Source organism: Heterodontus francisci, chromosome 36 (assembly GCF_036365525.1).
Source record: "Heterodontus francisci isolate sHetFra1 chromosome 36, sHetFra1.hap1, whole genome shotgun sequence".
In the NCBI taxonomy this organism is placed as follows: domain Eukaryota; kingdom Metazoa; phylum Chordata; class Chondrichthyes; order Heterodontiformes; family Heterodontidae; genus Heterodontus; species Heterodontus francisci.
The window spans coordinates 9962539-9975305 of NC_090406.1; the positions used below are offsets into that span (position 1 = coordinate 9962539).

Below are 12767 nucleotides of genomic sequence, written 5' to 3' on the forward strand. Positions count from 1 at the left end.
AGCTTGTAACTCTCAAGCGCCCTAACTGAGCCTTCACGTCTCATCCTAACATAAGCCTCCTTCTTCCTCTTGACAAGCGCTTCAACTTCTTTAGTAAACCACGGCTCCCTCGCTCGACAACTTCCTCCCTGCCTCACAGGTACATACTTATCAAGGACACGCAGTAGCTGCTCCTTGAATATGCTCCACATTTCGACTGTTCCCATCCCCTGCAGTTTCCTTCCCCATCCTACGCATCCTAAATCTTGCCTAATCGCATCATAATTTCCTTTCCCCCAGCTATAATTCTTGCCCTGCGGTATATACCTGTCCCTGCCCATCGCTAAGGTAAACCTAACCGAATTGTGATCACTATCACCAAAGTGCTCACCTACATCTAAATCTAACACCTGGCTGGGTTCATTACCCAGTACCAAATCCAATGTGGCATCGCCCCTGGTTGGCCTGTCTACATACTGTGTCAGAAAACCCTCCTGCACACACTGGACAAAAACTGACCCATCTAAAGTACTCGAACTATAGTATTTCCAGTCAATATTTGGAAAGTTAAAGTCCCCCATAACAACTACCCTGTTACTCTCGCCCCTGTCGAGAATCATCTTCGCTATCCTTTCCTCTACATCTCTGGAACTATTCGGAGGTCTATAAAAGACTCCCAACAGGGTGACCTCACCTCTCCTGTTTCTAACCTCGGCCCATACTACCTCAGTAGACGAGTCCTCAAATGTCCTTTCTGTCGCTGTAATACTCTCCTTGATTAACAATGCCACACCCCCCCCCTCTTTTACCATCTTCTCTGTTCTTACTGAAACATCTAAATCCCAGAACCTGCAACATCCATTCCTGCCCCTGCTCTACCCATGTCTCCGAAATGGCCACTACATCGAGATCCCAGGTACCAACCCATGCTGCAAGCTCACCCACCTTATTCCGGATGCTCCTGGCGTTGAAGTAGACACACTTTAAATCAGGTTCTTGCTTGCCAGTGCCCTCTTGCGTCCTTGTAACCTTATCCCTGACCTCACTACTCTCAACATCCTGTACACTGGCACTACAATTTAGGTTCCCATTCCCCTGCTGAATTAGTTTAAACCCCCCCGAAGAGCACTTGCAAATCTCCCCCCCAGGATATTGGTACCCCTCTGGTTCAGGTGAAGACCATCCTGTTTGTAGAGGTCCCACCTACCCCAGAAAGAGCCCCAATTATCCAGGAAACCAAAACCCTCCCTCCTGCACCATCCCTGCAGCCACGTGTTCAACTCCTCTCTCTCCCTATTCCTCGCTTCGCTATCATGTGGCACGGGCAACAACCCAGAGATAACAACTCTGTTTGTTCTCGCTCTAAGCTTCCACCCTAGCTCCCTGAATTTCTGTCTTAAATCCCCATCTCTCTTCCTACCTATGTCGTTGGTGCCTATGTGGACCACGACTTGGGGCTGCTCCCCCTCCCCCCTAAGGATCCCAAAAACACGATCCGAGACATCACGAACCCTGGCACCTGGGAGGCAACACACCAACCGTGAGTCTCTCTCGTTCCCACAGAACCTCCTATCTGTTCCCCTAACTATGGAGTCCCCAATGACTAATGCTCTGCTCCTCTTCCCCCTTCCCTTCTGAGCAACAGGGACAGACTCTGTGCCAGATACCTGTACCCCATTGCTTACCCCTGGTAAGTCATCCCCCGCAACAGTATCCAAAACGGTATACCTGTTGTTGAGGGAAACGGCCACAGGGGCCGTTGTTATTATGTAATGCCCTTTAACATAGTATAATGTCCCAAGGCACTTCACAAGAACGATTATTAAACAAAATTTGACACTGAGCCACATAAGGAACTATTAGGAGGACAGTTAACCAAAAACTTGCTCAAAGAGGTAGGTTTTAAGGAGCATCTTGAAGGAGGAGAGGTAGAGAAGCGGGGAGGTTTAGGGAGGGAATTCCAGAGCTGAGGGCCCAGACAATTGAAGATATTGCTGTCAAATGGTGGAGTGATTAAACCTGGAGATATACAAGAGGCCAGAACTGCATTTCCATGCTCACGCTACCCGCAGAGATCAGTGAGCATCACCCATCTTCAGCAGAATTGCTGAATTGCAAATGAGGAATAACTGAGAATAGGTAACTGGACCATAACAAGGTGAAAACTACTCACCAAATGTCCTTTTCTGCCTAAAATAGCTGGTATGCTTAACATGCCGTAAGCAGTAATTTTGTAGTTAACAATGATGACAAATGGTTTGTACCACTTACCAAATTTAAATATGGATGGTTTAAGTGGTGAGCAATGTTTCCTTTGTTTGGGCGCACCCTATTCATTTGAATGCATGGTACCTTAAAGGGGACAATTTATGAGTGGCCTGTGCAGTACCTTACAGACTGCTGCATGGTCGCACTCATGCAGCTCACAGGTTGGTGGTGAGGACTGTAATTTCATATCCGAGGGACATTCTTCACTGGGGCTCACACCTCTGCTGTGGAGGTGGCTTCCCGTTACCAATGCAGACACAATCCTTTATCTTACCTGTGTGATCTAGATGATCCTCCAGCCAGCGTTTTGTGCCCTGGTAATTGAATTTCCCTCCTCCAGATACAAAGAACAGAATATTGTATCTGAAAAATGATTGCAGACCAAGCTTTATTTTACAAAAAAAAAACGATACATTCAAGTGCTCGACTGAGAACCCTACAAATTAAACTGGAGACTAATTAAGTTTCCCATCTATTTTGGAAAGAAAGAATTTTGATACTTGCACAATCTGTTTAGTAGTTCAGCAGCAGTCTCCTTTCAGTTTTGTTGATTGACAGATCTTCCCCCCCTTCCCAAAATCCTCCACAGAAGCAAGAATCCTAGCTAATTTCTCACCAACCACAGGCCAATGGTGCTAAGGCCAACTATACTGGTCCTGAGATCAGCACAGAATGGGAATCGAATCTATGATCCTTCGGTCAGTACTGTTTAGTCCCACACTGTGCAATGCATTTATCAATCTGAGCTAAAATTGGTAGGTGGGCAAAAGCACTAGAAGAAATATGCTTCAGAGAAAGTTCAGATATGCATTACTCCCAGGTCCGTGCACACACACTGGCTTGGGTCGACACTTGCACGTGTACACACACAGTGCCTTGGGGTCGGGCTTGCACAAACAATACCCTGGATCAATTGGAGGGGGCAAGAGAAAAATAGTAGCAAACACACTCATTGGGGGCTTATCATATATAAAAGTGAATCTGTACGTTAAGCACTGAGACTAAATTAAAATTGCAGGTGTGTTCGCTGCAGCTTAGGTATAGTAAATGTCAAAATCTCACATTTCTGTTCTTTCTATAAACTAAAAACAGTAATGAAACAAAATTCAAAATTACGTTCAGCAATATTTCATAACCAAGTTTTTGGAATTGTTTTTTGCACTCACCCAGCATGTGTCCTCTTGTAAGTATAGAGTTTGGAAAATAGTCGCGCCAGTTCTAGTAAAGCTGTTACACCACTGCCATTTGAATCGGCACCATAAGCTAACCACTGTCAGGAGCAGGATAGGATGGGGATGTAAAAAAACAATTACACAGACTAGGTTATTGTGAAGATATAAAAACGTCAAGGACAAAAGAATGGCACATCCAGTGTATCCCTCTAATATCTCAACTTAACTTACCTATTAGCCAACTACATTTTGAACGTCCCAATGCCCGAGTTCACCATATTGTCTGATAGACCATTCCAAACTTATACTGATCTTTGTATAAATAATTTAATATAATGCAAAGTACACAGGTTAGTCATATAGAATCAAGTTGGTAATGTTGAAACACCCCAAGCCCACTGAAATTCAATATCTCATTTCAATATAGCACATTAGCACATTTAAATTTAGTAGTTTTGGGCTGTTATAATGATAAAACTTTTGTTGAAGTAGATATATTATTAGCATCAGCCACTTATCTTGCTTGTTGCAAATGGGACTTTTTCCTGTCTGTCAGAACAGTTCTATTAACGCCTTGCAGTTAGTGAGTGTAGGAGGACATGCTCTTAATTCTCTGTCTATTGCTGCAGCATTTAGTTTATAAAAGAGAATATTAGGTACAGTCTGCTTCGAAGTGATCCACACTCAGGACAACGTTCTGGACGTAGCACAGCTTAAACTGATGGAAAAGAACCCATCCTTCTCACTATCAACCAATTAAGTAACAAGCTAAGTGTTATTATATAAATAAACTTACTGAGTACTGGGCTTAAAATGACAACTTGATGAAAGGTACAGGATCCACTCCTTGTTTATATAGTTTGATGGGTGGACTAAAAGGTACTAGTTAAGCTCATAACACATTTATCACCTGCTTCATGCTCCACATTGGCTCCTGCTTGGATACGGTATCACAGCAGCTCTCTGACAACCTGCCCAAGAGGTCATTTTTCACCTATAAGCCTAGACTAAATGTCAGGAGGCTTTCTGAGACGGGAAAACATCTCATAGCTGAGTGCAACCCTTTTCTCACCTAATTCTCACATGGACACCTTCCAGCGGGAATGACTAGAGCTGGAGCAGGAATTCACCCCGTCCCGCCCACTCCAACAGGGTTATTATCAGCTTTAGTCACCTTACCAAGCCCTGCCTGAGACCAGCTCTCAGTACACACAGTATAGCTCAGTGCCACACCAGATAGTTCTGTGATGCTCTGATGTCTCAAAGTTTGGAATGGCAAAACCATTCATGTGTTGATTAGCTTAACATGATGTATAAAACTTTTGTACAATCATTATATTGCAATGAAATCCTCATGACAGTGAAAAGCCTCATAAAATAGGTTTTTTAAAAAAGGCACTAACAGTAACATTATCCAGTGATGTGACAGCCAGGGTTGTACTTACAGGAGCCACTCCAAAGGAGTCATAGTGTGCTACAATTACAATGGTGGGAAGATCCTCTCCACCCAGACCAGTCAATCTGCCCTAAGGAAACAACACAAGCATGGAATATCAAGACATACACCTCCTGCTTTTAAGAGCCACATTCCTTTTGTTAGCTTAGCAGAGAAACAAAAACATTTTATTAACTAAATGGACACTTTAAAATCATTAACTGAAGGAGTTGTATTTATGTGCACAGAAATGATCCCAACAGTCAAAAGACATAACATCCGACTGCCTCACATTGCACTATTTGGCAGTTGTAAAACCTAAATCATCACTAAGGCACCTCGGCGAAGAGCAAAGGCCCATACTCCAGGACAATAGGTCTAAAAACAAGGCAAATCAAAGTAAGATGACACCACATTTCGGTTTTAAAAGTCTTCAAGCTCCTCTTCTACCATGTGGTCTTTGGTCCTCCAATTCTCATAGTACAACCCCACTTCCCCTGCTCCATCACAGTTACTCCTTCTCCCTGGACCATTCTGCCTTTCTCTCTCCTTCCTTAAATGACCTACGCCATATCTAACTTTCAACCATATTTCAGTCATCTCCCCAATTCTTTTACTACTGCTCTTCATCAACCATTTTGCCTCAGGACTTGCGCATCTTAAAGGCACTATGACAAACGCTAGGTGTTGCTGCAGGAGACAGGAATGCCTAAGGGAATTCACCCACTGCTGGATTTCAATTATCAGAAGTCTGAGTTGGATTCTACAAGAAACATCTCAACTCACTGGCAGTTATATCCATTCACTACAGAATGAATATAACTCCCCTTGTTGCTGCTACCCTGTTTTCTGGAGTGGGGAAGGGTTGCAGATAATTGAAATTTTCAAGATGGAGGTTGAGAGATTTTTGTTAGGCAAGGGTATCAAGGAATTTGGAGCAAAGGCGGATAAAATGGAGTTGAGGTACATATCAGCCATGATCTGATCTGAATGGCAGAACAGTCTCAAGCAGCTTAATGGCCTATGCCTATTCCTAACAGTTGGAAGGAAAAGGTTGGCTGGAAGTAGGTTAATTGACTAGATGCTCAATGAGGATGAACAGCTTTGAATACCAGTTGAAGTCTGAAATGGGGTGAAACACACAACCTGAGTCTTCAAAAATTGCAAGGTCAAAATCTGAAACTACAGTACTAAATTTCACAACTTTTTTGCTCCAATTCTTTATAAACAACTTCAGACCTGCTAAGTGCCCAACAGTGGTGCTATTGAGCCTGTGCAATCTTCATTTGCAGCACCACCACGGGCCATTTAGCAGTCATTAAACTGGAGAAGAATGATTTCAACTTACCTCAAGGCTGGTTATTGACCAATCACTAATAGGTTTGCTTTGGGCCCCACTTGTAACCATCTGGAAGCCATTGGCTGTGGCTGTGTGCAAGAGGACTGGGGAGGGGAAGGAACAAATATATTTTATCCAATGCATCCAAAACACTGGTAGAGTTGACAAAAACACAGTATGCATGGCATTGCCAACAAGTCGTTTTAGTATCAATGCTCTATGGGATAAAAATAAAAATCTCAGTACTTCAAATTGCTCCCAACTCCAACAGACCTTTTAATAAAGCTGAGCATGCTCCAGATACGAGCCAAACTTGGCAGGACAGGGTGTTTTTCTACAGTTTGAAGTGGACAGGTTATGAAAATTCCATGCGTATATTATGTACTTTACTGACATCCTAATACCAACATGGAGAACAAATGACATTATATATTTCTATTAAAAACAGAAACTTTTCCAAATATTCAGCAGGCCTATCAGAATTTAAAAGAGAGAGGAAAGGTTAATGTTTCAAACAGAAATCTATCAAGAAATGGCAGTTGCTGATGGGTCTGAGGTCCACTGTTTGTGTTTATTGCAGCATTCTTTTTATCAAGCATCAAATGGATAATCTGCTGTCAAAAAGAAAACATTTAAAGACATTGCTCTGTGTTGTATTTAAGCCGCGTGGACAAGAATGCCTCTTGTACAATTCCTGCTCCGTGTTGAGTTTGGTAACCTTGGTTGGAAGTGAGAGATACCAGAATTTATCTGGTGACAGTTAGCTAGGAAGTGGGGGGTGGAGGGGTTGGGGGGAGGGGGGGGGGGGGGGAAATGCCATCCACAGTTTCTGTTCCTGACTGCCATCCACTGAGTCCTGCTGTGTCTATGTGGGTAGTAGGTAGGGACTGGATTGGGCTCAGCTACGAAGCCCTATACAGTCAAACAGCGAGATACTAGAGGTCAAGCAGCATCTATGGAACTCCACTCCAGAATGACTGAAAGCTTTTGGGAGACAAGAAAATAAAAAGGATAGCCTGACTTTGTAGCTGTATCAAAGTGGTGACAATTTATTCCCTACGTTTCTTTTCATCATACACATTGAGAGGGAGATTAGTGCTGAAAAATGGAACTTTTCCCCATTTCAGGGACCAGCATCAACATCAAGCATTCCCAAGTAAGATGCAACAAAGCTAGAAACAGTATAAAATGCCTGTATTCTGCCACAACAGCACAATTCTGTTCTAGCCTCAAAAATGTTCCTGTTACTGCAGGAGTGTGATAGTTTTTCATTTCCTATAGTAGCCATCCTGTGACCTCTGAACCAGATTGTTAGCTTGGGCCTTTTTGTTTACTGTAAAGTTATGCCCACCAGGTACAGGACTGATTCGCCTAAAATCATTTCACATAAAACCATACCACCAGCAAACAGAAGAGAGATTTTTGTCTCAGCAGTTGGACTGGATTCGAACCCAAGTTCTAGAGGTGAACAGCCAATGTCTAATCTACCCAGCTGTCCAACTCAATATCTAGTCTCTGCCATGAATAATGGTCATTTAGGCAAAGTATCAGGGACTGCCAAACAGCACATCGTCAAGAGATGAAGGAAGCAACATAAAAAAATCTCAAATGGCTGCAAAATATAAGGGCAAACCCTGAGCTTATAGCCAATAATATATCCATAGAATGTTAAATATCAGCTCATCTTTATAATGGCACTGTAATACAGTATGGGTTATTTATTGAGCTTTGAAAAACTCAGTCATTCTGTGGCATATACTTCCACAAGGCACCTCATATTGTTCTTAGATGTTCATGTCTTGAGTTTTAAAGAAATTAATTTCCTATAGGTACTAATCATTTGGCTATGACTACACCATGGCTTAGAAAATGTGCAAAGCTCCCTTTACACTGCAGCAACTTAACCCCAACTGCGCAGTTAACACCTACATGATAATATTTCCCACACCAACCATATCAGTAACCATCTCTACCTCACCACCACTATGGTTTCTTCAAGAGGTACAATTTGAACAGCAGTAATTGTTGAGTTTGGTGCTCTATACAGCACCTTTTTCATTCAGGTGTCTTACAGCAGTCAGAACAGCAATGTTACTCGCCATTTATAGCGGTGTTTTACCACCACTGAATCAATGTCCTGGAATTTCCCACCTAACAACCTTGTGGGAGCAGCATCAACATCACAAGGACTGCAGCGGTTCAAGGAGAAGTCCCACCACCATCTCAGGTCAACTAGCGATGGGCAATAAATGTGGCCCTGCTAGTATTACCCGCATCCTAGTAACAAATGAAAAAAATACTATATTTTTGCTGAATAAGTTGGAGTTGAACTATTACGGAAAGGACAGTGCGCTCACAAACTGGGCCACTCAGTCCCCTTAATCCATTGGTTTTCAAAGTGGGGTCCAAAGATTGTAAAGTTTGGTGGGGTGGGGGGGGGGGGGGAGGAGGAGGTGTCATGAGGGGGTCCCCTGTAGTCCACCAGATCACATTTCTTCAGTCATTCTGGATTTGTTATCTTTCTAGTGGTTTGTTGTTTCAGTTGTGGTATGCATTTCCTGCCATGATAATGGAATTTTCCTTCTTTTGGAAATTAGGATAAGGCCTCTAGAAACATTTCAATATCTCCAGGGTGTGAGGGCCCTGGAGTGTATCAATACTTCACAAGGGGAAGAAACGATCCACAGAAGCATGCCAATGTTTTCAGGGATCCTGGAAGATAACACAGGGTTCCTACAGACAGGCTTGAAAACTAATGCCATAAATATATAATCGTTGAAAAACAAAATCTTGGATTGAGGTTAAAGGTGAGAATTCAACATGGAGCTCTGCTGTTGATTATAAACTGCTCAAAGTTCACTCCTGTGATTTAAGACATCATCAAAATCCTACAGAACTGCTGCCTGCACAGTTGCCTATTCTCTTAATTCAATGTCAAATTACAAATAAATGCTCTGGTACTGAGACACAGGATGCTAATAAACATCTGGTAGTGTTGGAAATCTGTGTGCATAAAATTGGTTACTTGAGCTGCAGGATGAGGTGGGGTAAGAGAAATATAACGAACAACCAAGACAATGCTGATGCATTTGGTGTGACACATGTTTAACTCTATTCCAATGATTCCCCAGCCTCAGTCATGCTGTTTTGGCGAAGTACTCCCAAGTGGAGACTGGACAGCTCATCAGGGTGGAGGAAGAAAAAGAGGAGCATTGGCACAGTATAGTTTGAACACACTTCATGGTTCCCAATTTTATAGTTCAGGGAGATTGAAGGGGACTCAACTGGATGCCTTTCTCCTCCCAATGTGAAAGGAAACTTGAACCTTTAACAGGGCTTCTCCAGAGCAGGAATTACCTGCATTCATAAAAACAGCATTAAGTTGGCTGACTGGAAGCAAGCAGATAATACCACACAAACTGTTGAAACTCTGGCTGCCACATTTTACTCAAAATCAGACAATAATCGTTCCACCCACCTTCTGCAGCTGAGGCAGTGCCCTGCGAGACAGAAGCTGAATTTGTTTGTTCATGTATTGACAAGAGCTCGTCATCCTCTAAGGCAAAGTACACCGGCACAATTGTCTCAGTTGCCAATAGCTCTGGCTCAATCTCCATAAATTGCTATAAGTTTAAAAATAAAAAGTCAGCCCAGTACCCACTGTCAAATGAGAGAAAATGCTCAAGTTCTACCACCTCAAATTCTCTTCCTGTCTCTCCAGAAGATGGTCACTAATGCTGGAGTGTCCTGAGGTCACTCAACAGAAACCAGGATCAAGAATCATGGTTATTTCTGCCTATCATCAGCCCATGGCATCACACAGTGCTTCTAGCCAAGACCAGCTAACACAGCACAGTCCAGGGATCTTCCTAGTCTCTATAGCTTGTTACCACATCATAATATACACTTACCAACTGAGCCAGATGTGGACCTCAGAGGTCAAAAAGTTCCATGATTAGACCTAATAGGAATTGACATTTAAAGCTCAAATTTAAATTTTTTTCCTACAAATTCCAAAATATTTCCTTGGGCAAACTGTGGAATGTGTGCCATGCAGTTCCGTTTCACTGACTGCTATCTCTTCAGAAACAACTTCTTTGAAGACTATATATTTCATTTTAATAAATAATTTTGTGAATTTTATACTCAAATCTGAGGGATGTTAGTGCTGAGGAATGACATACTTTCCATTACAGTCACCCAGTGTTAGAATCAAGTATAAGCAAACACGTCCAATAATGAGTATTATTCGAGGCAGATTAAAAATTCATTCTGGTCTGTCACAGCAACCTACCTCATTTCTAACTTCAGAAGAATCAGCATAACACTTTTCCATTACCCACACTAACTTCTTTGACTGAAATGGCAAATCTGTGCCAAATAATGGAAAGTTTTATGTTGGTGGGCCCATGCCTATTAGGAACGAGATTGAGTTGGTCCAAACTACTTTCAAATAGGCTGTCACTGTCCTACAGACGTAGGGAGACTTTCATCTCATTGTATTTTGATCACTTTGGATTTATGGTTTATGAAGTACTGATTGGAGATGGTCTGTGGGTGGATGTTTCAACAAAATCTATTCTCCATTAACACAGTGAATTCATTGTGCTACCGATCGCCTACTCAGGCTCAAAATCACACTCTTAAGCCTACTTGTGTTTTGCTTTTACCTGCTGCGATGCTAACCAAGTGCATCGGAAAAGATTTACTAACGTAATTATTTCCAGTGACTCCTAGCCTTTGTACACTCACGCCCACATGACAGTCTTCTGCAGCGAACATGTAATTGAGTAAAATGCAAGAAAGCTGCTTTACCTGGATGACATCCTGAGGCATTGTTGACATGTTCTGGGGCAGAATGATCACCACTGCCCCTGCACTCTGTCGTATGGCCTCCTGGAACTTTTCAAAGGAGAACTCTGCTAGTCTCATTATCACGCACCGGCGGCTCAGCACATCTGCTTCAATTGTTCGAGCCTCTGTGTTCAGCATGGCATTCCTTGTACCTGTCAAGGAGAAGAGAAAGAGAGAGTGTTTTGGTAGTTGCAATCCATGGAGCTTATAACCAGCAGGTCCCCAGACTGTATTATTATTTCAGCTGCCCCGAAGGCATCGTGACAGAAGTTGGGTCCAGCTGGATTATGGGATCAGTTGACTAATTTTTGTTAATTGAAGTGGAAATGTACTTTTCAAACACAAAAAAAATTTCTTCAAAGAAGAATAAAGTTTATCTTGATTTACTATGTCTTGTTTGGTGGTGTCCTGCATACTCGATTTCGGCCTGTATCGTAGGTTTCTCAACTCTTGTCAACAGGTTGAAATATGAGAATGGGGCAGAAAAACTTTAGTTCTTGAGCATTAGGCAACTGAAAGTGGATCCTGTCGCTTTTATCTGATCTTTTAAGTTTTGGTACAACTTGCCAACAATGCATTCCTGGGCTCACACACTTAGGATGTTTATTTGTTCAAGGTATCAGAGTGTTGCAGACATCTATACAGCCATTCAGTAAAAGTCAATATCTTCAAGAAAGGAGGGTGAAACTGAGGAGAAAAATAATGTCAGTCACACTGTCAGTACACCTGCTGAGATTAAACAGCAGAAACTGTACAACAAATAGTGTTCATTGTAAAATTTGAACTCCAACATAGTAGTAAAAAGCCAACAACCTGTACAATGGCACATAGATTTCTGAGGAAGTCATTAGCTGCTGTATAGAACATAGAACACTACAGCACAGTACAGGCCCTTCGGCCCACGATGTTGTGCCGACCCTTTAACCTACTTAAGATCAAACTACCTACATACCCTTCATTCTACTATCATCCACGTACCTATCCAATACTGATCCATCAGTAAACACAGCAATTACTAAAGCAAGAACGGTCTTGCCATCAACGGATATCGTTTCTGATCTGTGACTGCAACCAACCACTACGTGCTTCCCAATGATCAGCTATGCCTCGCTTCAAAAGAACAAAGATATATAACTACAGTACCGTTCAGTGCTATTCAGGCACATAATGCCAACACCCATTGGCATTAATAGTTATATAACAATGGCTGTGGTGAACCTGAAACCTCACTGGAATCCATTTACTGGCCATCGCTATCACTTATTAATCTATAGTATGCATTGACTATTTGAGATTTACAGATGGCACAAAGTTAGGAGAGACAGTCAGAAATGCAGATGTGAACAGAAAGTTGAAACAAAACAAATGAATGGACAAAACTAGGGTAAATAGAGTTCAATCGGTACAAGTGCGAGGCTGTCCACTTTGGGGCCAAGAACGATAAATCAGATTATCACTAAATGGTGAGAAACTGGGAACTGTAGAAGAGCAAAAAGATTTGGGAGTCAATGCACAAATTATCACAGGTCAATCAACCAAAAAGGCTATTGGAATGTTGGCCTTTATCTCAAGGGCACTGGAATACAAATGGGAAGAAGTTATACTTCAGTTGTACAGAGCTCTGTTCTGACTCCATCTGGAATACTACATTCAGTCTGGGAACCACACCTCTGGAAAGATATATTATTGGCCGTGGGAGGGGTGCAGCACAAATTCACTA

General features: G+C 42.3%; 1 protein-coding gene across 3 annotated transcripts in view; it reads right to left on the bottom strand.

Moving 5' to 3' along the window:
* Nucleotides 1-12767, bottom strand: part of ncln (nicalin) — a 47768-nt gene that overhangs the window by 20791 nt on the left and 14210 nt on the right. For all 3 annotated transcript variants that reach the window (XM_068016144.1, XM_068016143.1, XM_068016145.1), the window contains exons 2-7: nt 11009-11199; nt 9672-9816; nt 6203-6297; nt 4865-4945; nt 3414-3517; nt 2522-2610 (exon numbers count right to left, since the gene is read on the bottom strand). In XM_068016144.1, coding sequence (XP_067872245.1) covers nt 2522-2610; nt 3414-3517; nt 4865-4945; nt 6203-6297; nt 9672-9816; nt 11009-11199 — 705 coding nt within the window. The remainder of the gene's footprint in view (nt 1-2521; nt 2611-3413; nt 3518-4864; nt 4946-6202; nt 6298-9671; nt 9817-11008; nt 11200-12767) is intronic.